Source organism: Melanerpes formicivorus, unplaced genomic scaffold, assembly GCF_026170545.1.
Source record: "Melanerpes formicivorus ecotype bairdi unplaced genomic scaffold, bMelFor1.0.p_v2 SCAF_30, whole genome shotgun sequence".
Lineage (NCBI taxonomy): Eukaryota > Metazoa > Chordata > Aves > Piciformes > Picidae > Melanerpes > Melanerpes formicivorus.
The window spans coordinates 4,429,202-4,455,257 of NW_027142382.1; the positions used below are offsets into that span (position 1 = coordinate 4,429,202).

Here is a 26,056-nt window from a genome sequence, read left to right on the forward strand (position 1 = left end):
CACCATCCCTGGAGGTGTTCAAGAGGAGATTGGATGTGGCACTTGGTGCCATGGTCTAGTCATGGGGTCTGTGTTGATAGGTTGGACTCGATGATCCTCGAGGTCTCTTCCAACCTTAGTGATACTGTGATACTTACCAACACCATACAGCATCAGTTGAAACATTCCAGAATGGAGATCAACAAATACATGCAGGCACTCTGATCGACCACATGGTTCCAAAATTGGAATGACGAGAGTTGGAAGAGCCGTCTCGATGAACGCTGAACAAAAATTAGTGTCAATAATTTCACACAAAACTCAAGTGCATCATATTAAAACCTTATCCCATTACAACCACAAAATCTGTCTGTTTTTCTAGCAGCAATCTTCACTAGCACATTATTAGACCGTTAACAAAAATTGAGAATCGTGAAAATAGCGATAGTAACAACATGAAAAGACAGACCAAATGTGGAGATTATCAATCCTTGAATACCTTTTAACTCACTGCTTCACAATTACAAACTCAATTCAAATCCCAATAGTTTCTACGACAGTTTAAGCCAAGTCTCACCTCACACTACCTCAAGACAGAGAAGAATTTACTTTCAATTCTGAACGCACACAAGTTTTACCGGAGACAACTCTTAACTATAATGTACCAACAGCTTCATCTATTGTACTGCCTTCAGAGGTATCAGTATTTTACAACTAACAGCATGGAGTAAGCTAAGTCTGGTTAATGCAGAACACACCTCCCTTTATTTTTTTCATATTTTTAAATTTAAATTAGAATAGAATAGAATAAACCAGGTTGGAAGAGACCTGCAAGATCATCGCCTCCAACCCATCATCCAACACCATCTAATCAACTAATCCATGGCACCAAGCACCCCATCAAGTCTCCTCCTAAACACCTCCAGTGATGGTGACTCCACCACCTCCCCGGGCAGCCCATTCCAATGGGCAATCACTCTCTCTATGAAGAATTAATGAAAGCAAGAAAGGCCAAGGAAATAGGAAATCATTCCTAGGCACAAATGGCAATTAACTTGAAACAAATGTCAGTAGAGAACACGTACAATTATCATTAACATTGTAGCTCTTAAGAATGGCTTTCAGCTCCTGGAGTTTTTGATGAGATCTTGCATGCACACTGTCTATTAGGAGTTTTTCTATTGACAGGTGGTCAATCTGTGGGGACAAAAAAAAGAACATGAATGTACTTGAGTAAGTTCAAATTTAATGTGCAGACTTTCTGCAACAGCCCACTGGAACAAAGCCACTTAACAATCACTTCAGAAAGAATTCGCTTAGAACTATGATGAACCAAAGAAACTATTAATAATAATAAACTATTAATCTGGATCACTATAAATACAACAAACTAATGTAAGATTCTGTCTGTGGAGCAGGCAGTGGAAGAGTTTTTTGAGAGAAGACAAGGAGAAAACATAGAGGAAAGACATTTTCTAAACTATGCTGCATCCACTCCTTGTGCAAACCTACTTGTTGTGAATCATGGAATCATAGAATATAAGGTTTGAAGGTACCTTGAGGATCATCTGGTCCAATCTTTCCTGAGAAAAGCATGCTCTACATGTGGATAAAGTCTGGAATATTTTCCAGCTTAGCATGTCTCTGTTTATAACTAACTTAAGATAGTTTAAAAACAAACAAACTAAAACACAACCACAAAATCCCCCCCAAAGACACAATTAGAATATGGTTGCCTCTACATAAACACACATGCAGCTGTAGCAGGAAATGCAACACATCAGTTTTAGTCTTGCTAATGGGTTAACAATGTAGTGAAGATGCAGTAGCAGACACTGAATAGGAGCAACCCTACTGAATCTAGGAGCATCTAGAGGCTTGATCTAGAGAGCTGGAGGCTGTTGCACTGCCAGTGCTGAAGCTTATGCCACTACTTATATTCAGTGTAACCTGCTTGTGCAACCTGAACTGAAGCATTTGCTTTTATATCTATGAACATTACAGTCACATTCTTTACACATTTTGCATAAGCAAAGCTGCAAACTACTAACCTCACATTGCTTTGAAAACCTTCAAGGTGAATTAAACTCAAATTATATTTTAGCATAAGAGATAAACAAAGAGGAGGCTCATAACAGAATAAAATTACAGAGCATTTCAGTTCATGCCTTCATATAGACACCAAAATGTCTTTCCCCTAAAGACTAGCTTTCCAAGAGGAGGCCTTACAAATCAAGTGTTTATCCATCCACAAAAGCTTTTCAACTAGCAGCTGCTGCCAATTAAATCTTCCTCACAAATAAGTAACTACAGATTCCATAGTTGCATCCAGTTTTCAGTAGGTTAATGTATAATAACCTGCTCAAACATATTTGTTCACACCACTGTTTTATATAGTATCTTGAATAAACAGAAACAGAGTGTGCTACCTACGTCATTGCAGCTGAGACTATTATCAAACAACAACAGCAGTGCATATACCACCACTGATATTTTAAGCTGAGAGCATGCAGTTATAAAGGGAGTCCATATTAACTTTGATAATTCTCAATTTTACAGTGGCCTCCTGTCTTAATCTGCAGTCTGTAGACCTGATTCAGTGAGCTTAGTTGCATCAGCTCCAGAGGAACTTCAGCAGATGTTCTAGATAAAGCACATGTTCCTGGATTTAAGCATAAATACACTATCTTCACTAAATTAACTATATATTTAGTAGCCTCAACATGAGAATTTAGGCTGTTAAATGAGTATATTTGGTATGTAATAATTCTAGCATTGGTATAATAATTCTAGTATTCCTACTCTAGGAGTAGATGACTACTATGCTCCACCAAGTTTCCCACATTCATTGGTAGCTGGTCAGCCTGGACAAGAGAAGGCTCCAGTGACACCTAATAGCAGCCTTCCAGTACCTGAAGGGGGCCTACAAGAAGGCTGGAGTAGGACTGTTTACAAAGGCCTGTAGTGACAGGATGATAGGACAAATCATTTTAAATCAGGGAAGAACAGATTTAGATTGGATGTTAGGAACAAGTTCTTTACCATGAGGGTGGTGGAACACAAGAACAGGTTGCCCAGTGAGGAAGTTGAGGCTCTATCCCTGGAGATATTCGAGGTCAGGTTGAAAAAGGCTGTGAGCAACCTGATCTAATTGAGGATGTCCCTGCTTACTGCATGGGTTTGGACTAGATGACCTTTGGAGGTCCCTTCCAACCCAAACCCTTCTGTGATACTATATGAAAATCTTGACATTTACCATACAGAGACTTGTCTGTCAGACTTGCTAAATAAAGTATGTGAAGGCTATCACCAGCAGAAAGTTATGTAAAACAGGTGAATAATCGGAGCTGGGGAGTTTTACCTTGTAGAAAAAAAAAATGTAGTGACAGTTTGAAAACTAGACCATTCACTCTAGTTTATTAACACTTAAATCCTGATCTATCACAGCCAAACTTGCTGGGGAGCTTACAGAAGACTTATTAAAAAACATAGATGGCAGTTTCTCTGTTCTTTACTATCATTAACCATAATCTACAATTATCACCAGTGAAGCCTTATCCAAGTAGGAAGCTAACTGCAGTTATTAATTTTGGATCAACAATCTCACCTTTAATAACACAAAGGCACATTAGAATAGAATAGAACAGAATAGCAGAATAGAACAGGACAGACCAGGTTGGAAGAGACCTTCAAGATCATCGTGTCCAACCCATCAACCAATCCAACCCACCTAAACAACTAACCCATGGCACCAAGCACCCCAGCAAGTCTCCTCCTGAACACCTCCAATGATGGCGACTCCACCACCTCCCCAGGCAGCCCATTCCAATGGGCAATCACTCTCTCTGTATAGAACTTCTTCCTAACATCCAGCCTAAAACTCTTCTGGTGCAGCCTGAGACTGTGTCCTCTTGTTCTGGTACTGGCTGCCTGGGAGAAGAAACCAACATCCACCTGTCTACAACTTCCCTTCAGGTAGTTGTAGAGAGCAATAAGGTCACCCCTGAGGCTCCTCCTCTCCAGGCTAAGCAACCCCATCTCCCTCAGCCTCTCCTCATAGGGCTTGTGTTCCAAACCCCTCACCAACTTTGTTGCCCTTCTCTGGACTCATTCCAGCAAGTCAACCTCCTTCCTAAACTGAGGGGCCCAGAACTGGACACAGTACTCGAGGTGTGGCCTAACCAGTGCAGTGTACAGGCCACATGACAACCTGTTTACTGAAAATGTAAACTCAAGATGCACTTAACACTTGTAACAAGCAAGCCATCTTAGATCTTTCATACAGGATTTCCAGATCACAATGTAAGATTTTCTGAAGCAAATCAAACTGTTGGGTAGACAACTTAAGTGACATGGGGAACCTGATTTTCAGAGGAAGTTCACACAGTATCTCCAAGACAGGAAAGGGAAAAAAATGCCTCTCTGTGAAGCGTTTCAAACCAAACACAAAGCATGACTGAAACTTTGCTGTTGTTTCCACCCCCAGGCTCAGCCTTCTGTCTCATAAGTGGTACATAGTGCACTGTGAAGTAGTAGGTGCAATTTCTAAGATACAGTCAAGGCCAGCAATTTGTAATGACAATTTTAGGTTGCAACATAAACACAACATAATCTACAGTAACCACTGAGTAAAAACCCTACAAATAGCTCTTAAACAGAAGCAAAGTGAGACAAGCTGACAGTGCAAATAATTTTTATGTTTTTGATTTATAAAACTAGGTGCCTACTGCAAGGCAAACCTTTACCTTCATGGCTCTTTCCATCAGTTTGGAATCACAGGCTGGCAGTGGTGGCTCATGAGATATTTGTAAGGGTTTTGAGACGTCAGCCTCATCAATCTTAATAGTGACCTTATGAACAGATGCAGTCCCCGTTTTCCTGCCAAGCACCTGTTGACTTAAAATAAAGAGAATAATTAAGCCCTGTAACTGGAATAGCTGAAAATATGCTTTTCAGTAACTAATTCTTGGTTGGCTACTGAAAGATTAGTCTGGAGAGTGATGGTTAAAAACAATTTGGAAAAAATTATTTGTTTTAGCTTCCATTTTAATTCAGAACTGCTGGTGAACTATAACTATGTAAAGAAGTTTTAGATGGCTGCAAATTCAATACAATCAGAAATGCACTGCTTTTAAAATTTTATCTAGTACAAGTCATGCAATAAATACAGTAGAAGACTGACAATGAACTAATTAATGTAGATGTCTGCATAAATATGAGCTGATTGATAACTGCATCCATTTTCTCCTGTCCCTTAATGTACATCCCTCATTTCTTTGCAAGTCAAGCATCATGTTTCAGTACTTAATGACAAGAATTCAGGAGTCTCACACCAAAAAGAAAGCACAATTCTGGAAACTCTGGCTTGGTAAATGAGAACCCTCCTATTATTTCATTCATTATTTGTTAACAGTCCTTTAAAAATTAACTTACTTCCAAACAGAGAGCGAGAGACATTTCCCTGCATGATACCGCTCCACTTGCACGAGATCACCCCAGCGCTCTCGAATCAGCATTAGTGTTTGTGAATGCAGGACTTCCAACTGAAGTGCTAGGCAGAAGGAGTCTTAATGAACAGAGTTAAGAAAACACAAGGCCTTCAAAAAGTCTGTACAATAGGTGTTTCTGACCACTGTATAAATCCATTTCTCACAAAAGTCGGAACAAAATGCCATCTGAAAGCACACCGATGCTCTAATCCAGACATAAAGACCTATAAACAGCACCAAAGATTTCTCAAAGTGTTTTTGCACCTTTGTTTTTTTCCAGTCTTATCTAGGTCATGGTGTTAGACAAGAATGTCACAATACCATTACCAACAAAGAAATTCATAGAATCACTAAGGCTGGAAAAGACCTTTAAGATCATCAAGTCCAACTGTAACCCAACTACCATGACCACTAAAGTATATTCTGCAGCACCACATCTACACAGTTCTTGAACACCTCCAGGGATGGCAACTTCACCACCTCCCTGGCAGGCTGTTTCAATGCCTCACCACTCTCACAGTAAAGAAGTTTTTCCTGTGTCCAGTCTAAACCTCCCCTGGCAACAACTTAAACCCATTTCCTCTCATCCTATTGCTAGTTACTTGGGCAAAGACAAGCCTAGCTGACAAATAAGGCAATCCTGATTCAAGAGTGAAAGCACATTAATAGTTGCAGTAGCTCCAGGAAGAGATTGAATGAATGGGGAGTGTAATTATTTTGACTGTTGGGTTTTGACAGGACAGTGATAAGACAAGGGACAATGGGTTCAATGTGAATATAAGGAAAAACTTTTACACCGTGAGGAAACACTGGAACAGGCTGCCCAGAGAGGTTGTGCAGTCTTCTCCTCTGGAGACATTCAACACCTGCCTGGACACATTCCTGTGTGACCTACTCTAGATGACTCTGCCCTGGCAGCATGGTTGGGCTAGGTATCTTTCAAGGTCACTTCCAACCCCTAATGTTTTTTGATTCTGTGAGGAAATCAATACCAGCCTCACTACAACCTCCTTTCAAATAGTTGTAGACAGCAGCAAGATCTTCCCTTAGCCTTCTCTTCTCCAGACTAAACAATCCCAGGTCCCTCAGTCATTCCTCATATGACATGACCTCCAAAACCCTCACCAGCTTTGTTGCTCTTTGGACATGGTCCAGGAGCTCAGTGTCTTTCCTATACTGTGGTACCCAGAACTGAGCACTTCACTCAAGCTTTAGCCTCACCAGGACCAAGTACAGGGGCACTATCACTTTCCTACTCCTACTGGACATACTGTTCTTGATCCTGGCCAGGATGCTGTTGGCCTTCTTTGCCACCTGGGCACTCTGCTGGCTCATGTTCAGCCAGCTGTCCACCAGCAACCTCAGATCCTTTTCCACTGGGCTTCTTTCCAGCCACTCCTCCCCAAGCCTGTAGTATTGCTTAGGGTTGTTGTGACCAAAGTGCAAGGATCCAGCACTTGGTCTTGTTAATCTTTATTCCACTGACCTCAGTCCATTGATTAAAACTATATTCATCCTACAGTGACCACTAAGCCTATCTCCCATGATCACCCTAAAATAACTTTCTTTGTTTCTGTGGAAACTGTTTCACTCAAAACTGTTTCACATTGTCAGGCATTTCCCCCTTTGCACACAGGAAAGATCACTGCACTACTTCCTGCATGTGCTGTATCTCATTCTATTATTCACACAGGTGCAATACAGTTAACACACCATCATCACCTTAGTGCAGTTCTTGGTAGCAACGGCTATCAGCTCCCTTACATCCCAAGTCAGCACTGCATCTGTCTCTGAAATTAGCACGGGTAGTCAGCTGCTGTTGCACTGGCTTAAAACACAACTTGCTGTCCTGAGTACCCCACCTTTACTTCTGCTGATTAAGTGTAAAATCAAAATGTACATGCTAGCACCCGAGAATAATCTTTCCCAAGGCAATCAGTTTTACTCCATGTGCAGACACATCCCTCTAGTTTAACAGTGGATCCATCTTTCTTGACCTCCAGCTACCAGGATGAGCAAGGCTACATTACACAGCTTATTTGGAAGCAACTTTCAGAAGGATACGCAGACAGCTGTACATATCCTGAAGTGGCTTTTCATCAGCAAACAGCCGTGACTGGACCAGCTGATGGATGAAGTTGATCTGCATGCTGTGAACCAGGGCTCGACCATCTTTCAGGAATTAAAAATAATTAGACATCAGGAAACTGGATTATTTTTTTTTTAAATGGTTAATAACTTAAAATAAAACCAAATACAACTGCACTGAACAATTTCCCTACAATAATTTTGTAATAAAATAACAAAACCTTTGGTTCATTCTGGAAATTTCAGTCTACAACACTGCTCAGTCTGCCATTGTTAAGGTGTTAAAAGCATACAGAGCAAGGTGACAAAAAGTATCTACAGCTTCATTATCTTAACATGTGATCTGCAAAAGACCCAGTATAAACAGGACTTATGTAGCACTGGTATCATAGTAGCATCAGTCAGGGTTGGAAGGGACCACAAGGATCATCTAGTTCCAACCCCCCTGCCATAGGCAGGGACACCCCACACTAGATCAGCCTGGACAGAGCCTCATCCAGCCTGGGCTTAAACACCTCCAGGGACAGGGCTCCAACCACCTCCCTGGACAACCCATTCCAGGGCTTCACCACTCCCATGGTGAAGAACTTCCTCCTCACCTCCAGCCTGAATCTCCCCACCTCCAGCTTCATTCCATTCCCCCTGGTCCTATCACTACCTGAGATCCTGAGCAGTCCCTCCCCAGCCTTCCTGTAGGCCCCCTTCAGATACTGGAAGGCCATGAACAACATGTTAAAAAGGAAGTGTAAAGGTTTGATTTTATGATTTTTCTTACCACCAGTTTCCTTGTCTTCAACCAAGATTTCCAGCTTGAGAAGGCGCCAGGGGATGTCAGGGTCATCGCCCATCACTGTCAATGTGGCCTCAAACTCACCCTCAACTCGGAACTTCACACGGCCATTGGCTAAGGAATTACAGAAAACAAACAAAGAAATAAATGAAGTTTATTTATTTATAAGATGCCTCAAAATATTAGTGTGGTAGCTCCTGGCATTCACAATGGATTACTTCACTATGGTTTCTGCTCTGCTGCACGTTTCTGTGCAACTCGTAAGACTTCACAACATCCATACCAAGCTGTCCTGAAGAGCAGTACTTGGGCCACAATAATTTGTTCTGTGCTATAGATTCACACTGAGCTGACTATCAGGCTGACAGGTTACACTGACAAAAGGTAACTTCTCCTATTCTGTGCTACATCAACAATGTCTACTTTAAGTCATATTCAAAAGAGGTTCAGAGCATGATTTCAGCCCCAGACTGAAATCTAGCCAGAAATCTAGCCATGGAAACACATCTCACTACAGACTATTGATTTAATTTAACATATTTTAACTCCATTCTCATGGGAGAAAGAGAATCTCTTAGATCTGTGGAGTATGGTTTACACATGGCTAACCTTGTCTTCATTAAAAACATTGACTAGGTCCAGTCCAGCCCTATTCTCTGTGATCCTGCAATAACCTTGTGGTACAGAGCCACCCTTCCTGCAAGAAACCATCACCTTAATTTCCACCACTACTTAGGCTAGATGAAAACAGAGAACTGAAAAAAGATTAACAGATCTGTCACAGCTGTAGAGCCAGGGAACAAAAAACAGGGATAAGTATAAAGATATTCTGTGCATGAAGATGACTATCAAAACAGATTAAAAAGGCAACATTAGAGTGACTTATTTAAGCTAAAGTTCAAAGAGTTTTGACAGAAAGACATAACAGTTTAATCAAATGGCACTTGCAAAGCCATTACATTGCTAATATAACTAAGGCCTAAGACTCCTTCATAACACCTCTGCTGAAAGAGCACCACCATGTCTACAACTTTTTCATCTTACCTGCATGGGATTTCTTCTTGAAGGCAAGTAATATTTCATTAGTATTACCAGTGCCCTCATTTGTCAGGAATGAGAAAATACATACCCTAAGAAGGACATTGAAACACTTGAACGTGTCCAGAGAAGGGCAACAAGGCTGGGGAGAGGCCTTGAGCACAAGCCCTATGAGGAGAGCCTGAGGGAGCTGGGATTGTTTAGCCTGGAGAAGAGGAGGCTCAGGGGAGACCTCATTGCCCTCTACAACTACTGAAGGGTGGTTGTAGCCGGGAAGGGGTTGGCCTCTTCTCCCAGGCAACCAGCACCAGAACAAGGGGACACAGTCTCAAGCTGCGCCAGGGGAGGTTTAGACTCGAGGTGAGGAGGAAGTTCTTCACCGAGCGAGTCATTGGTCATTGGAATGGGCTGCCCAGGGAGGTGGTGGAGTCATCGTCCCTGGAGGCGTTCAAGAGGAGACTGGACGTGGCACTTGGTGCCATGGTCTAGTCATGGGGTCTGTGTTTATAGGTTGGACTCGATGATCCTCGAGGTCTCTTCCAACCTTAGTTATACTGTGATACTGTGATTTTGATGTATATACAGAGACAGGATCACAGTCTTAATAGATGAAATCACACCTAAAGCAACAATAATGTATTCTTCAAAGCATAATTCCAGTACTTACCAACTGTAAGATTTGCCAGCTGTGGAGGGAGATCTGTAGTCACTAGTCGATGTCGAAGAATCTGGTTGAGCTGATGAAGTGTAGTTTGCTTCTCGCTCTTTGTTATTGGGTCAGGAGGGATTATTTTATCCTGTTAAAATCAACACAAACAAATCTACCTATCTCAAAGCTCTAAGTCAGTAGCAGTGGTGAAAACTCACCAGACTAGAAAATCTAAATACTATGGGCTCCTACATCAGTTAAGTTTTACAACTTACTCTACAATTTGTTTTCTAGTTGGTTACATTTTACCTAAGACTGACCACTGAATAAAACTACTCAGCTTGGATCAGTTAAATAAATTCAGGGCCTTACATCATTCTAAACTTGGTTTTAAATACTAAGATTCAAAAGCCAATCCTTATCCGTAGCAGACACAGTCTCAAGCTGCACCAGGGGAGGTTTAAGCTGGAGGTTACGAAGAAGTTCTATACAGAGAGAGTGATTGCCTATTAGAATGGGCTGCCCGGGGAGGTGGTGGAGTCACCATCATTGGAGGTGTTCAGGAGGAGACTTGATGGGGTGCTTGGTGTCATGGTTTAGTTGATTAGGTGGGTTGGATAATAGGTTGGACACGATGATCTTGAAGGTCTCTTCCAACCTGGTCTATTCTATTCTATTCTGTTCAAGTCAAAGTCACAGGTACTACTTTTAAGTTAATTCACAAAACTCTGTTACTCTGCATTTTAACAGTAAGAAAAGGCAGAAGTTGTTGAATATTTCAGTATATTTCCACAGACATGCAAGACCTCTAGGAATAGATGTCAGTATCTCCTTCATCCTTCTATGACGGTGGCTTAGCCTGTGCAAAGACTTAAAGAAATAAGGAAGAGGAGTTGCTACTATGTGCATCCTAGAGCAAAACTGGTTTAAATGGAGAGAATGTTTTACTGGGAAAGCATAGCTTGTTCAAGCAGGAAGTCCTCTGCATGAGGAACTGACACTACAGAGACTGCACCTGTATTAAACTACAGTTCCACTTGCACACAGATACTTAGTCCTATGAATGTGCATTTGACATTGCCCAGGGGATTTCCCCCCTACCTCGATATATGGCAGCGTTACTTACCCTAATGCAGGTGGGCAGACGTGGATATGATCCAGTTGTCAGGACATCAATGGCATATGGGATAGCAAAACTAGGTAGGCGAGCGTGAACCAAAGCATCTCTAGCTAGCGACGCGAGACGGTCAGCAGTGTCCACAAAGAGAATGGCTTGCTGGTCTAAAAAACTCGATATCATCTGCAAAGGGCAAGAAGAGAGGAGGGGAAGAAAGCAACATGAAATGCACGAATCAATACCCCTTTGCATTCAGTTCATCCAGTGCATATGACTGAGATGGACTTAATCTGCCACTTCCAATTCAAGTAATCACATCTATAGAACAAGGAAAGCACAAATATTCTGCCTATTTGTTACATCTGTGTGCAAGGACATCTATAAATCTGCATGCTACTTCTGATGCTGTGGAGGATCTGTGAAGCCTCACAGCTCTTTATGTGATAGCTACTAATGGAATGAAACTGTGCTTGTTTGTAATCACTCAGGGCTTGTTTTCTGCAACACTCTGGACTTTATTCTTATTTAACCTAGTGCAGGATGAAAGTGATAATAAGAACTGACACACCAAGCTCACCATTCTCCCTTCCCCCCAAAGCACTTCTGAAGCCATGTGCAGACTAATCCTTGCATTTTTTTGCCACTGCTGAGCTTTTGGGAACATGAATTGTTAAAAGATTAGATAATTTCCAAATGGGAACAAACTGAATATTGATTTGCCTACGAAATAGGCTTAAAAACCCCCAAAACCTCTGCTGTAAGAAGGTGTACCAAATCCTGCATCGCTTAAGAGATTATTTCAGACCAAAGTGCTGCTAACTTACCGCACATTTCTCCACCTTTCCAGCATTATTGGCCCACTTGACCAAGGCTAACAAACGAACAAACAGCTGCCGAGTGCGACTTGCAAACTGCACGATTTCTATTTTTCTGGAAAAAAAAACAAACCCACAGAAGTACATTAAGCCAAGGCTCAGATGTATAACAAAAAGCTCCAGTTGAAATTTCTGCAAATAATAAAAGCTGTAACGATAACATCTCATTCTGTTAATGCAGGCAAGAATAGAATAGAATAGAATAGAATAGAATAACCAGACCAGACTGAAAGAGACCTTCAAGATCATCGCGTTCAACCCATCATCCAACACCACCTAATCAACTAACCCATGCAACCAAGCACCCCATCAAGTCTCCTCCTAAACACCTCCAACGATGGCGACTCCACCACCTTCCCAGGCAGCCCATTCCAATGGCAAATCACTCTCTCTATGAAGAATTTCTTCTTAACATCCAGCCTAAACCTCCCCTGTCAGAGCTGGAGACTGTGTCCTCTTGTTCTGGTGCTGGGAGAAGACACCAGCCCCCGCCTGTCTACAACCCCCCTTCAGGTAGTTGTAGAGAGCAATAAGGTCTCCCCTGAGTCTCCTCTTCTCCAGGCTAAGCAACCCCAGCTCCCTCAGCCTCTCCTCACAGGGTTTGTGCTCCAGACCCCACACTAGCTTTGTTGCCATTTATTTGATTAGAATACAGGGGGGAGAAAAAATAAATAAAAAGCTCACTGTTAGGAAGGAGGTTGACTTGCTGGAACAAGTCCAGAGAAGGGCAACAAAGTTGGTGAGGGGTTTGGAACACAAGCCCTAGGAGGAGAGGCTGAGGGAGCTGGGGTTGCTTAGCCTGGAGAAGAGGAGACTCAGGGGTGACCTTATTGCTCTCTACAACTACCTGAAGGGAGGTTGTAGACAGGCAGAGGTTGGTCTCTTCTCCCAGGCAGCCAGCACCAGAACAAGAGGACACAGTCTCAAGCTGTGCCAGGGGAGGTTTAGGCTGGATGTTAGGAAGAAGTTCTATACAGAGAGAGTGATTGCCCATTGGAATGGGCTGCCTGGGGAGGTGGTTGAATCACCATCATTGGAGGTGTTCAGGAGGAGACTTGCTGGGGTGCTTGGTGCCATGGTTTAGTTGTTTAGATGGTGTTGGATTGGTTGATAGGTTGGACGCGATGATCTTGAAGGTCTCTTCCAACCTGGTCTATTATTCTATTATTATTCTATAACAGCATCAGTCATCCTTTATGCAGATATAAGTACCTAAATGGATTCTAACCAGCCAAGATTATCTGGGCAAACAGAAACAATACTCAGGAGAATTAATTTTAAAAGAACCAATTGCATGGAGAACTCAGCTGAATTATTTTGATGTTTTCACAAGATTTCCCCAGGGTTTATAGCTAGACAATTCACCTAAGGGTTACACAGGCTGGCAGTAACATTACAATGACAGTCACCAAAAAAAAAAAAAGTAATTAAAAGAAAATAAACTAAAATATCACTCTAGTAATTTTAAGGTGTATTTACACAGTGTGTTACAATATCCTACAATTTTGCCAAGAAAAAGGGTAGTGGTGGAGAAGACCACCAAAAAATTCCCATACTCTGACTTTCCTCTCCATTCCTTTCTGTCTTGTAAAGAAATTGGGGTAAGGAGAAATTACTAATAGTCAGTATTTCTCCTTCTACACATTTTGTGAGATAGTCAAAATGAGACAGTGTATTTTTGCCTGTCTTAAGAGTAATTTTTCCTAAAAGAAAACATAATAGGGGCACACCCAGATTTTGCCCATTCATTACAGATCTGCACTCTAGATGCAGTAGATAAGACATAGAATCATACAACGGTCTGGGTTGGAAGGCATCTCCCAAGGTTATCTAGTCCAAGCCCCTCTGCAGTCAGCAGGGGCTTCCTCAACTCAATCAGGTTGGCCCAGAGCCTTGTCGAGCCCCACTGAGTATCCCCAGGGATGAGGCCCCAATCACCTCCCTTGGGCAACCTGTTCCAGGGTTCCATCACCCTCATAGTAAAGAATCTGTTCCTACATCCAAACTGAATTTGCCCTTCTCTAGTTGGAAGCCATTGCCCCTTGTCCATTAGTAACACAAGTATGAAGTCTGCTTGCAGAACCACCGTAATCAACCCTGAATGACAACTGCATTGGGAACTCACATCTACCTAGTTCTCTACTGAGAAGCCAAAGTCATCCAATTTTGTGGCATTCTTTTGCCCCTCATTATAGATACCTTATGCTTGGTTGCACAAAACAATTTATTCAAGGAAGATGAAACTTAAGGAAAGAGGACATTTACAAGGCCTACAAAAGCAAAGCAAAACACATTAAAAATCTTTCTAATGGGCATGGCTCTCAGTGTGTCCTTTACTGGCAAGTTCTAGTTGAGAGGTTTCAGATCAGTACCCGAGTCTGAAGGAGTGATGTGTTAGCTACAGAAGAAGAATATCAAGTTAAGAGCCACTAAAGCAAGCCTGGGATACAAAGTCCATTGGAGTGGAAAGGATGCATCCAAGGGTACTGGGGGAGCTGATATGTACCACTGTAAAGCTGCTCTCAAGCATTTTCAAAAGGCCACAGCAATCAAAGTTCTTGCTGACTGGGAAGTGGCAAACATCACGCTCTTCAAGAAGGCCAGGAAGGATCTATGGATCTATAGGTCAGTTGACCTAAGCTCAGTTAAGATGAAAATTCACAAAACAAGTTATCTGCAGAAGCTAAGTACAGATAAAAACCATTAAAGTAGCCTGGGAATGGGCAGCAAAGATTTGCCAAGATGTGGGCCATCCTTGATTAGCACAATTGCCTCCTAAAGGATGAACAGCTCTGTGATCAGGAGGACAACAGAAGAGGCACTTATATTGACTTCTGAACAGCTTTTCACAAGAGCTCTCATGGTACCCTTGTAGCCAAACTGGTGAGACATAGCATGGGTAAGTGGAACTCAAGGTGGGTGAAAAATTGGTTGAACTGCCAGGAACAAAAGGCTGTGACTGGCTACCAGCTGGGTTTCTTTAATGATGGTTACTAATACTGTTCCTTAAGGGTCAGTACTGGGCCAAATACAATTTAACAACCTGCATGGTATGCAAGAATGCACTCTTTAGAAGTTTGTAGGTGATGCCAAACTGGTGTGAGCAGAGTGACTTCAATGGGCAAGAGGAACTGGCTGTCAGGAACCTCATGAAGTTCAGGAAAGCCATATGCACCTGGAACCAGTTTTACATAACACAGGCTGGGTACTAAGCAGCTGCTGGAAAGCAGCTCTGCAGAAATGTACCCTCAGGGGGGTCTTGGTGGACAGGCATCAGCAACACACCGTTGCAACAACGACAGGCTGCATTAGCACCAGTGCAAGCCAGGTCAAGGCAGACAATTCTTCACCTTGAGTCAGCATTTGTGAGGCTACATCTGAAGCACTACATCCAATTTTACACTCCTTAGCCAAGAAAGAGACTGCTGTACAGAGGTGGGTTAGGTGCAGGGACACACAACATACAACGAGAGGCTGCGGAAGCTATGTTTGCTCCTGCATGAGAAGGCTATGGTGAGATCCTACTGCCATCTTCAAACATCTAAAGGGGTGTTAACAAGAAGCAGCAACCAGACTACTCTCAAAAAGGCAAAAGGCTGAGGGACAATAGCCACAAACAGTGAAAAGTTAAACATTAGGAAAACAGAGACACAGAGTGAGACAGTCATACGCTGTAGCAGGTTGCCGTATTTCTATCCTTGAAGTTATTTAGAACACAACTGGGTATGACCCTCAGCAACCTGAGCTAACTTTGTCTTTTACTTCAAGCAGAGGATTGGACTAAGTATCTCCAAAGCACCACTTGAAACAAAATTACTATCCCTCTCTAAGAAAAGAGTGAAGTGAGTAATTTTGTCATTTGAAGATAATGGAACACAGCATTTGACAAAAATTAGGTGTGTAATTGCACTGCTGTTGAAGCCACAAATAACATGTTTTTGTAAGAGTTATGAATGTTTTGGGTTTGTTGTTTGTGGGGTTTTTGACGTTGTTGGGTTTTTTCCCCATTTTATAGAGATGCAGAGTCTGCTTTAAGTCTGTTCACTATTGCAAAACTAGTGGGAGAACTGCCTGTTTTTAGGCAAACAGCATGGGTAGTTTTTATATAGTACTTACATAGCAATTTAACAATAATTCTTTTAAAAATAACTTCTCAGCAGGAACTGCTCAGGCAGGAATACAGGTGTAAGATTTTACCTTCCATTTCCCCACAACAGAAGACAGGGCCTGGCAAAATTACTATAATCCAAGTTCCAGTTAGATCTTATACATCCATTACTGCATTTAGATAAAAGTTTCCCACATACTGCACTTTACTGGAGGGATAAAAAGGAGAAGATTAAGAATACAGAGCAAAAAAGGGTCTCCATTATCAAGCAGCAAACCCCTGGATTTCCCCCAGAACTCAACACTGCTAATTTTACACCACAATACTAAAGGCTTTTTTCAATCCAATCACTTCTTTCTTGTAGCAAAACCTATTCCTTCCCATCATTGATAACTAAATAAAAGACCCTTTACAAAGAAAAGCCATATTATGCTACAATAAGGAATTTCCTATTGGTTTTTCTTATGACAGCATCTTTTAGCTAGGCACTGTAGTAATGAATGTAGATTTGATGTGAACTTTATTAGAGGACCATGTTTTCACCAACGTACGCATGCAGTGTCACCAGGCTAACTTCAAGAAACGCAGCTTGAAGCCTACCTACTGCTGCCTTTACAGCTCTCAAAGTCAGGAAGATTAGAATAATCTGGATAATTAAAACTACATTCCTTAGAGAATTCATAGGATTATAGGATTGTTTGATTGCAAAAGAGTCAAACTGTTAACCTAGCATTTCCAAGTCACCACTAAACCATGTCGTTGTGCACCACATCTACATGTCTCTTAAAAACCTCCAGGGATGATGACTTCACCATTTCCCCAGGCAGCCTGTTCCAGTGCTTGACAATGCTTTTGGTGAAAAACTTTTCCCTGATGTCTAACCTAAACCTCCTCTGGCACAATTTGAGGCTGCTCCCTTTTGTCCTACTGCTTGTAACTTGGGGAGAAGAGACTGATCCCCATCTCACCACAACCTCCTTTCAGGTAGTTACAGAGAGCATAAGGTCTCCCCTCAGCCTTGTTTTCTTCAAGCTCAACAACCCTGGTTCTCTCAGCTGCTTCCCAGAAGACTTGTGTTCCAGACTCCTCAGCCACCTTTGTTGCCCTTCTTTGGACATGTTGCAGCACCTCAATGTCCTCCTTGTAGTGATGCGTTTGAAACTGAACACAGTATTCAAGATGCCTTGTCAGTGCTGAATACAGGCAGACAATCACTCCTGCAGGCCACGCTATTCCTGACAGAAGCCAGGATGCTGTTGGCCTTCTCGTCACCTGAGCACACTGCTGGCTCCTAGCCAACTGTCAACCAATACTCCCAAGTGCTTTTCTGCCAGGCAGCTTTCCAGCCACTTTTCCCCAGGTCTCTAATGTTGTATGGGGTTGTTGTGACTGAAGTGCAGTTCCAGGCACTTGGCTTTATTGAACCTTATACAGTTGGCCTCGGCCCATTGATCTGGCCTGCCCAGGTCCCTTTGTAAAGTCTTGCTACCCACAAACAGATCAACATTACTGCCCAATTTGGTGCCATATGCAATCTGAAGGTGCACACAATCCCTTTGTCCAAACCACTGATACAGATATTAAAGAGAACAAGCCCCAGTACTGAGCCTTGGGGGAACTCCACTTGTGACCAGATACCAAATGGTTTAACTCCATTCACCACCACACTTCAGGCCTGGTCATCCAGTAACCTTTTTATCCAGACAAGCATCCAAGCTATGATCAGCCAAGAGCTGGAAAGTCCCTTCACCAGGAAGAGTTTCAAGTCAAAAGTAACAACAATGGGAACATTTAATTTCAAGGCAACTTCAACTGCAGGACATTCTTTGTAACCACTGATGGCTATTTTCTTTTCTTTTATCTGTAATCCATTAAGATTTAAGTTGTTACTCCAGACTTGTGTGCCCCACAAAGTAGATTCCAGCTTTACCAAGAAATGCTATCCAGCTAAATGAAAGAGTGCCCCTGAACCAGTGTGAGTGAGCTCTCAACCTAAGATGAATGCAGTTTCCTTGGCAAAGAGAGGGATAATTTAAAACCAACAACGAAGGAAAAAAAAACCACCACACCCCCCCAACCAAACCAAAAAGCAACAGCAGCAACAAAACCCCAACAACACATACATGAGCAAACACAAAAAAGTGCCCACCAAACCAACCAAACAAACCCCCCATATTACAGAATTGTTAGGGTTGGAGGACACTTCAGAGATCATCCAGCTTCAAGCCCCCTGCCACGGGCAGGTACCCTTCACACTAGATCAGGCTGCTCAGAGCCACATCCAGCCTGGCCTTAAAAACCTCCAGGGATGAGGCTTCCACCACCTCCCTGAGCAACCTCTTCCAGAGTCTCACCATCCTCACAGGGAAGACCTTCTTCCTAACATCCAATTTGAATCTACCCACATGTAGTTTTGTTCCATTCCCCCTAGTCTTATCACTACCCAAGAGCATTTCTCTTCATAAAATACGTATAAGGAAAAGGGGAACAAGGAATGATCCCAGGTTACGAGTCCCTGGAAATGGGATTAGTTTCACCACATCTTCTGACAGCTTTGAAATATTTGAGATAACTGAATTAATGATCATTCAGCACACAGAATTGTTCATTAACATTCTTAGGAGTACCATAGCTGCTGTAAATCTCTAAAGAAAATCAGGTTGAGTAGCATGTTAGCACAAATACAGGAAATTAGTTTCTGACAAGTTCCGTAACATTTCTTCAAAGAAGCAAAAAAAGTAAATCAGCTTCTCTCATCTTGAGGGGTGTGGTAGCAGCAAGAAAAGAACACTTCAAACCACACAGAACAGCAGCAGATAACAATGCTCATGATAAGAAAGATCAAGTAACATGGGAAACAGGGGTTTTCACCTCGTTTTCACTGCTGAGCTGCTGCTTCTGAACAAAAAGTTTCTTTATCACACTAACTAGTATCTATTTAGGTTTTCCAGCTTCCTCTCACAGCAGCTTTACTGTCACTTCATTGCTTCAAGATTCATGAAGAGAAAAAATGCCCTTAAGAGTTTACCTACTACAACAGCAACACTCTACCACTGAACAGGGCTTTCTGGCTCCCTTGCACAAACAACAACACAACCCAAAGAAACTACACACATATATACAAAGCAAACAAACAAAAACCCCCAACCCCAAACACCAGAAACTAATAACACCAATGATGCTGAGAAAAATCTTGAAACTGTGGAGTGACAGCAAGACAGAAACTGCTAATTTTCTTGCAACAACCAAAGCACATCGAAAATCAGGAGAAAAATATTTGTTGAAACAGTGCTATATGAATCTTAACATCTTAAATAAAGTCTTCGATTTTAACATGCATTATAGTTTGTCTTACTGTAACTCACCTTTCCATATCAGTCTTTCTTGGTAATCTGTATCAAAAAAAAAAGAAGGGGGGGGGGGGGGGGGAGAAAAACAAATGCATATTACTTAATGTTCTATTACATTTCAGATAGCTAGAAATGTATTTAGTTAAAGGTTACTAACTGCAAGAACAACTTCTACATACCTATAAAAAGCACTTTGAGGTATCTACAGTTATAAATGTTTCTTCAATACAATGAAATTATATGCTTGCTAAAGGAAGTGGTTTGACAGGTCTGTAAAGCAGACTTAAAGGGGGGATGGGGGGGAATAAAACCAGGTGTATAATAGCACTACTCTCTGCCAGGTAAGATGGAACTGGTCAAATTCTGTGTCCAGTTCTGGGCCCCTCAATTTAAGAAGGACATGGAGACACCTGAACGTGTCCAGAGAAGGGCAACAAGGCTGGGGAGAGGCCTTGAGCACAGCCCTATGAGGAGAGGCTGAGGGAGCTGGGGTTGTTTAGCCTGGAGAAGAGGAGGCTCAGGGGAGACCTCATTGCCCTCTACAACTACCTGAAAGGTGGTTGTAGCCAGGAAGGGGTTGGTCTCTTCTCCCAGGCAACCAGCACCAGAACAAGAGGACACAGTCTCAAGCTGCGCCAGGGGAAGTTTAGGCTCAAGGTGAGGAGAAAGTTCTTCACTGAGAGAGTCATTGGTCATTGGAATGGGCTGCCCAGGGAGGTGGTGGAGTCCCCATCCCTGGAGATGTTCAAGAGGAGATTGGACGTGGCACTTGGTGCCATCACCTAGTCATGAGGTCTGTGGTGACAGGTTGGACTCAATGATCCTCGAGGTCTCTTCCAACCTTAGTGATACTGTGAAATTAATTTAAAAGGTGGTGACATCTCAAGGGTGCTGACATCTCAAGACTTCTGCTAGTGAGCCACACAGTATCACTGCTGTGCTTTGTCATTGGCAATGCTCACTAAGCATCCATCACTAGAGGTAATGAATTAATAGTAGCTATCCTAGAAAATCTGCAGCAGGTGTTAAAATTGGCTCTTCCCTGACATGCCTTAAATAAGTTTCTCTTCCTTTTAAAATCAATCTAAAAGTGGAGAAATACAATACACACAAATTTCATCAACGCCTTGTGTGACAGGTCATAGAATCACAGCATGGTTTAGGTTGGAAGGGACCTCTAAAGGTCATCTAGTCCAACCCCCTCTGCAGTAAGCAGAGACATCCTCAACTAGACCAGATAGATACTGCTGCAGAGAGGGGAATGTATTTTTGTTATGTTCTGCAAGAATCATAGGCATCTCACTAAAAAAGTGGGGTTTTTGGTCTTCTAGGACTAAACCGGTGCTTGTGAAAGGAGAAAATATATTTTCTTTGAGGGAAAGATAAAGATACTTCCTAGCTGGTCTTTCTGCTAGCCAAAACCATACTTTATGGAGAATCACAGTGGAAAAAGCCATAGCTTATAAACTACTTGGTGAGTCAAGGTTCCCAAAGCATTCACACCACCCATTTTATTTTGTACCTTAATTACACATTTAAGTCTAAGGGACCTGTTCTACACCTTAAAACAAGACTAGAAGACATCACAGGCAGATGCTGCTACAAAAATGCATACAGCACCAACTATTGTTTACACACACCACAGACATACAGGAGAAACTTCTCAACTGACATTTTAGAAACTCTTCCAAAGCAAACTCAAATTTTCAAACTCCTCATCCTGTCTAGAGCTTGAATGCTCCTGACCCAAACTCAAGCAAAACCGCTTGCATACTTACCAGCTTATTTATTTTTTACCTTCTATTTTACAAGAACTAGGTCATTGCCCCCCCATCCTCATTTGTCCTGTATGTCATGTCTTACAGCACCCTGGTTCCCCACAAGAACCTCTCAAGTTAAAGGGGAACAGGCTTATTCAGAGTCCAAACGCTTTCAGGGAAGTTTTTCTTGGCCCCAAAGCATCCCTTTGTTCTGCCACTTCAAACACAACAACATCAGCACACAGCAGTTCATGAAGTGAATGTAAATAACTACTTTTATGTTCCCCAGATAATAAAATGGTATTTTAAGAGACACGTTAGTAACTCCAGGAGTTGCAGCGTTTGAAGTAGCACACACCAGTTTCACACGTTTTATTTCTGTGTGTTTTGATATCAGTACAAACGCTAGTTAAGTTTTTTTCACAGTAACTTGGGGGGGGAAATTAATATTTAAGATTGTCTGATCTGCATCCAGCTGCTCGGCATTCATCACGTCATTTTCTCTGTGTATGACAGATCACTCAGCAGCTTTTGCTCGGCCCCTGAATAGAGCCCGATGTTAAGACAAGCCCGCATGTTCCCAGAGTGGGAGAAGGGGAAGAAGAAACCACGTTCCCCCCCGGCTCCACCCCTGGCGAGGGCTCAGGACAGATCCCCAGCGAGGCCTCCTCATCCTCTCGGGATGCTAGAAGGTGGCACTGATAGCCCTAGCAGCAGGGCTGGGAGAGGCGCGGGAGCGAGCCGGGGGGAGTGTGGGGCACTCACAGGTCAGCCAGTACGGTGAGCTCGGCGTAGGTCCGGTGCAGGAGAAAGTCGATAAGGGTGCTGAGCCGGTAGCCGGGGCTGGCGGCAGCTGTCACTGCTCCGGGGGCCGGCGGGGCCGGGGCTGACGCGAGGCCCCCGCCGGCCGGCACCAGCTGGTTGCTCTCCAGCTGCACCGGCGCCATGGCGGCGGCGGCAGCAGCGCCTCAACCCCGGGCAGGAACCGCTTGGCAGCCCGGGGTGGCCGCGCTCACAGCGGCACCAGCACCCAGCCCGACTCGCCCCGCACGGAGGAAGCGTGGAGGCCAGCGGCGTAGACAGGCGTGGGCCCCGGCGCTGGGGCGGGCGGCGGCGGCACCACCGAGGGGGCTCCGCAGCGATCAGAGCCCGCTTGGTGCAGGGGCCGCCGCCATGTTGGGGGCACGGAACCGGAAGCGAACAGCTGTGCCGGACCGGAAAGAGAACCTTTCCGGGCAAGCCTAACTTGGCGGGGGGGGGGGGGCGGGAGGCGCCAGCAGGCGGCGGCGGCGCCGGGGCCCTCCCCATCCGCGGAGCCGTTGGGGCGGGGCGGTGTGGCTGCTGCCTGAGGGTCAGAACGCGGGGCCGGGCGGCGGGCTGGCGCGTCGCCCCTCCCCTCCCGGCACACCTCTCCTGAGGCCCGGGCGGGGTGAAGTGAGATGGTGGCCCGTGCCTGGGAGGCGGGTGTGCGCGTCGGTCGCCGGTGTGGTGGGCGGGGAAGCTGGGGAGCCGAGCCTGGCTGCCTCGTCGTGGGGCACAGCGTGGTGGCGGCGCGGGAGCGTGGGGAAATGGCGCCGTCCTGGGAGGGGTGCGCTCGGAACGAAGGCTGGAGCCGGCTGCCTGCCTTGAAGTGCTTCCCGGCAGCGCCCGATTGAAACATTGTAAAAGATAATGGGGGCAAAACTAGGGATGGCTCTGCCATTGTATTTGGTCGTGTTAATGAAATAGGGGGTGAAGGAGGACCAGATTACAGACTAAGCGCTTCAAAGAGCCTTTGATGCGGTTCTTTAGGCTGTCAAGGAAACAACGGTCCGTGTTAGGCGCAGGGCTGGCTAATCCCTTTCTAATGACTTGGGAAATGTGAAGCATTTGTAAAGGGCGCAAAGCGTTGCGGGGTTATGGGGACCGGAGGTAGTGAGCTATACATTCTCCCTTTAAAGTCGCCGTGAAAGCTAGGAAAAGGAGCAGTGAGCAGCGGAGCGGTGGCCGGGATCTGGTGATAAACACAAAACTATGGGCACTAACGCGTGTTTCTGTCTGCCAGCTTAGCTGACCCTTCTGAAGGCAGAGGGAAAGCCTGTGAACAGCCGAAAATGGATTCATCTTTTAATGCACTGGTTACCAAAGTAGGCTGTGTAAGGAAAGGAACAACATAAATCCTATGTGTTCTGTAGCACAAGTCACTCAAGTGTTAAATTCATGGTTTAGGATTACAAAGAAGTGCCTGAAATAGGCACATCGTAGACTAGAACTACCCAAACTTCTCAAAGTAATAGCAAGAAGAAAAGGTCCTGCTTGGGTGCTGCTAAATCCAGACTTCAAAAGCCTCTCTCATCTCTTTGGAATGGGAAAGTGAGAACTAGAAGGAAGCATTTCTCAAACTGTGAAGTGTGTAATTGACAATGATAATTAAAAACGTTTGTGACAAGAATGGTCAGTTCCATGCCTACAGGGAGTGTGGTTCTTGCTCCAGGTTATGTGCCAGATACCAGCTAAGAACTGGCAGCCAAACTGTCCCATAGTGGAGCATAAAATGGTGTGTTGAAGAAGGTTAACTCCAGGCTGGCAAATCAGCTCCTGTGTTGCTGTGCAAGCTGGTAGCTGGGGCCACATCTCTGAGCAGCAAAGACATATCACCTGTAGAGGAGTGCAGTACCTAATTCACCTGGGTTGGAAGAGCTGCTGGAGAGCTTTGCTGGCCTGTAATTTTGTGGGCTGCTTCAGTGGTAGGGAGATGAACCCGGGTGTCCTAGGGTGGGAGGTGACTGCTGATGGTTGGGAGTTTTGTAGTCCTGAAACACACTAAAATGTGTTTAAACATAAGGTTTGCATTTCTTTCTTGCTTAGGTTAAAGGAGGTGTGGTGTTTGGGGATTTCTCGGTTGGTTTTGTTTGTTGTTGGGTTGGGTTTTTTTCAGTAGGGGTGAAAGAGATACCCACCTTATGCTATTGATAAAAGTCTGAAAAGGCTGGAATGACAACTAGGATCTGGAGCATATTTTGCTACAAAAGAGTTATTTGCCAAGGGTATGTTAAATTCTTGCCTCCTTACTGCAAAGATGCATTTTTCCAAGTGTATTTAATTTTTTCCCTCCTTTATATGCCTGAATAAATGCATTGTGCCTATTTAATGGCCAGCTAGTTGCACAGTTGAAGAAAGCACTGACTTATGTGCACTGGGATGTGATTAGGCTATCTATGAGAACTATCTATGAGAACTATGAGATGGGCAGTGTCCAACGGCATGAGATTGAACACATCCAAGTGCCGGGTTCTGCACATTGGCCACAGCAACCCCATGCAGAGCTACAGGCTGGGGTCAGAGTGGCTGGAGAGCAGCCAGGCAGAGAGGGACCTGGGGGTGCTGGTTGATGGTAGGCTGAAGATGAGCCTGCAGTGTGCCCAGGCAGCCAAGAGGGCCAATGGCCTCCTGGCCTGCATCAGGAACAGTGTGGCCAGCAGGAGCAGGGAGGTCATTCTGCCCCTGTACACTGCACTGGTTAGGCCACACCTTGACTACTGTGTCCAGTTCTGGGCCCCTCAGTTTAGGAAGGAGGTTGACTTGTTGGAGTGTGTCCAGAGAAGGGCAACGAAGTTGGTGAGGGGCTTGGAACACAAGCCCTATGAGGAGAGGCTGAGGGAGCTGGGGCTGCTTAGCCTGGAAAAGAGGAGACTTGAGGGTGACCTTATTGCTCTCTACAACTACCTTAATGGGGGTTGTAGACAGGCAGGGGTTGGTCTCTTCTCCCAGGCAACCAGTACCAGAACAAGAGGACACAGTCTCAGGCTGCACCAGAAGAGTTTTAGGCTGGAGGTTAGGAAGTTGTACACAGAGAGAGTGATTGCCCATTGGAATGGGCTGCCTGAGGAGGTGGTGGAGTCACCATCACTGGAGGTGTTCAGGAGGAGACTTGACAGGGTGCTTGGTTGCATGGGTTAGTTGATTAGGTGGTGTTGGATGATAGGTTGGACACGATGATCTTGAAGGTCTCTTCCATTCCATTCCATCCCATCCCATGACTTAGACATACAGGCTTTCTTTATTGTTCTTTTCCCTTTTTCCCCATCTCTTCTCATTTAGTCCACAATGAAATTCCCATTGATTTCAGCAGCTCAGGCTCAGACTTTTTTGATAAAAAGGCAGGTGGGAACTTGTTGGGATGCAGCTTAAGTTTGTCCTTGTTAGAGCCCTTCTTGCTTGGAGAATCTCTGGTCCTGGTGAGTTTTTCAGCCTTACTGGAAAGGGGTAATATTTCTTCAGCTTGGATGCCTTTTTCCAGCTCTGGAGAGGAGGGCTTTATTAGATCTGCAGCAGGGATCGTGCTGAACTTCTCTCTCACGAGGCTGCATAGGGAAGAAGCTCTTGATGCTGTTTTCAAAGGCGGAGCAGCTGCAGAGGAATTTCAGAAGCTCAAGGCTTACCCTTGTGTGCACACAACAGTCATGCTGCTGGGAGACTTGGCAAGATCAGTTAATAAGCTGTTCAGAAATCAGGTGACTGGCCTACGTAATACTTGTGTAAAATCAAGTGTCGATATGTTTAATGCTTCTTGGTGCCCTTCTGAGGTTGGCAGTGGTACCACTCTGTGTTGATACAGTTGCTTTTAAGAAGAATGAGTGTTGTCTGAACTCAAAACTCCAGCTTGTGGGAACTGGAAGTAAGGTTCCAGAAGGCAGGGATTGCAAAGGCAAAAGTCTGGGAGGGAAAAAGCTGGGGCAGTGGGTTTACTGAAAAGAGTAACAGGACGTGTAGGGGAGAGAGGGCTTGCTGCATGGTGCTTTCACATGGACCTGATGAATTGCACTGTTGTAAG

At 44.1% G+C, this 26,056-nt stretch overlaps 1 protein-coding gene across 1 annotated transcript in view; it reads right to left on the reverse strand.

Annotated features, from left to right (window-relative positions):
- MED14 (mediator complex subunit 14) overlaps positions 1-22,418 on the reverse strand; it is a 49,739-nt gene extending 27,321 nt beyond the window's left edge. The window contains exons 1-11 of the mRNA XM_068155094.1: positions 22,009-22,418; positions 19,499-19,525; positions 11,975-12,080; positions 11,160-11,333; positions 10,052-10,181; positions 8,332-8,460; positions 7,533-7,640; positions 5,413-5,545; positions 4,725-4,875; positions 1,065-1,176; positions 138-263 (exon numbers count right to left, since the gene is read on the reverse strand). Of these exons, the coding sequence (XP_068011195.1) occupies positions 138-263; positions 1,065-1,176; positions 4,725-4,875; positions 5,413-5,545; positions 7,533-7,640; positions 8,332-8,460; positions 10,052-10,181; positions 11,160-11,333; positions 11,975-12,080; positions 19,499-19,525; positions 22,009-22,190 (1,378 nt within the window). The 5' untranslated portion in view covers positions 22,191-22,418. The remainder of the gene's footprint in view (positions 1-137; positions 264-1,064; positions 1,177-4,724; positions 4,876-5,412; positions 5,546-7,532; positions 7,641-8,331; positions 8,461-10,051; positions 10,182-11,159; positions 11,334-11,974; positions 12,081-19,498; positions 19,526-22,008) is intronic.
- Between the last annotated feature and the right edge of the window lie 3,638 nt (positions 22,419-26,056).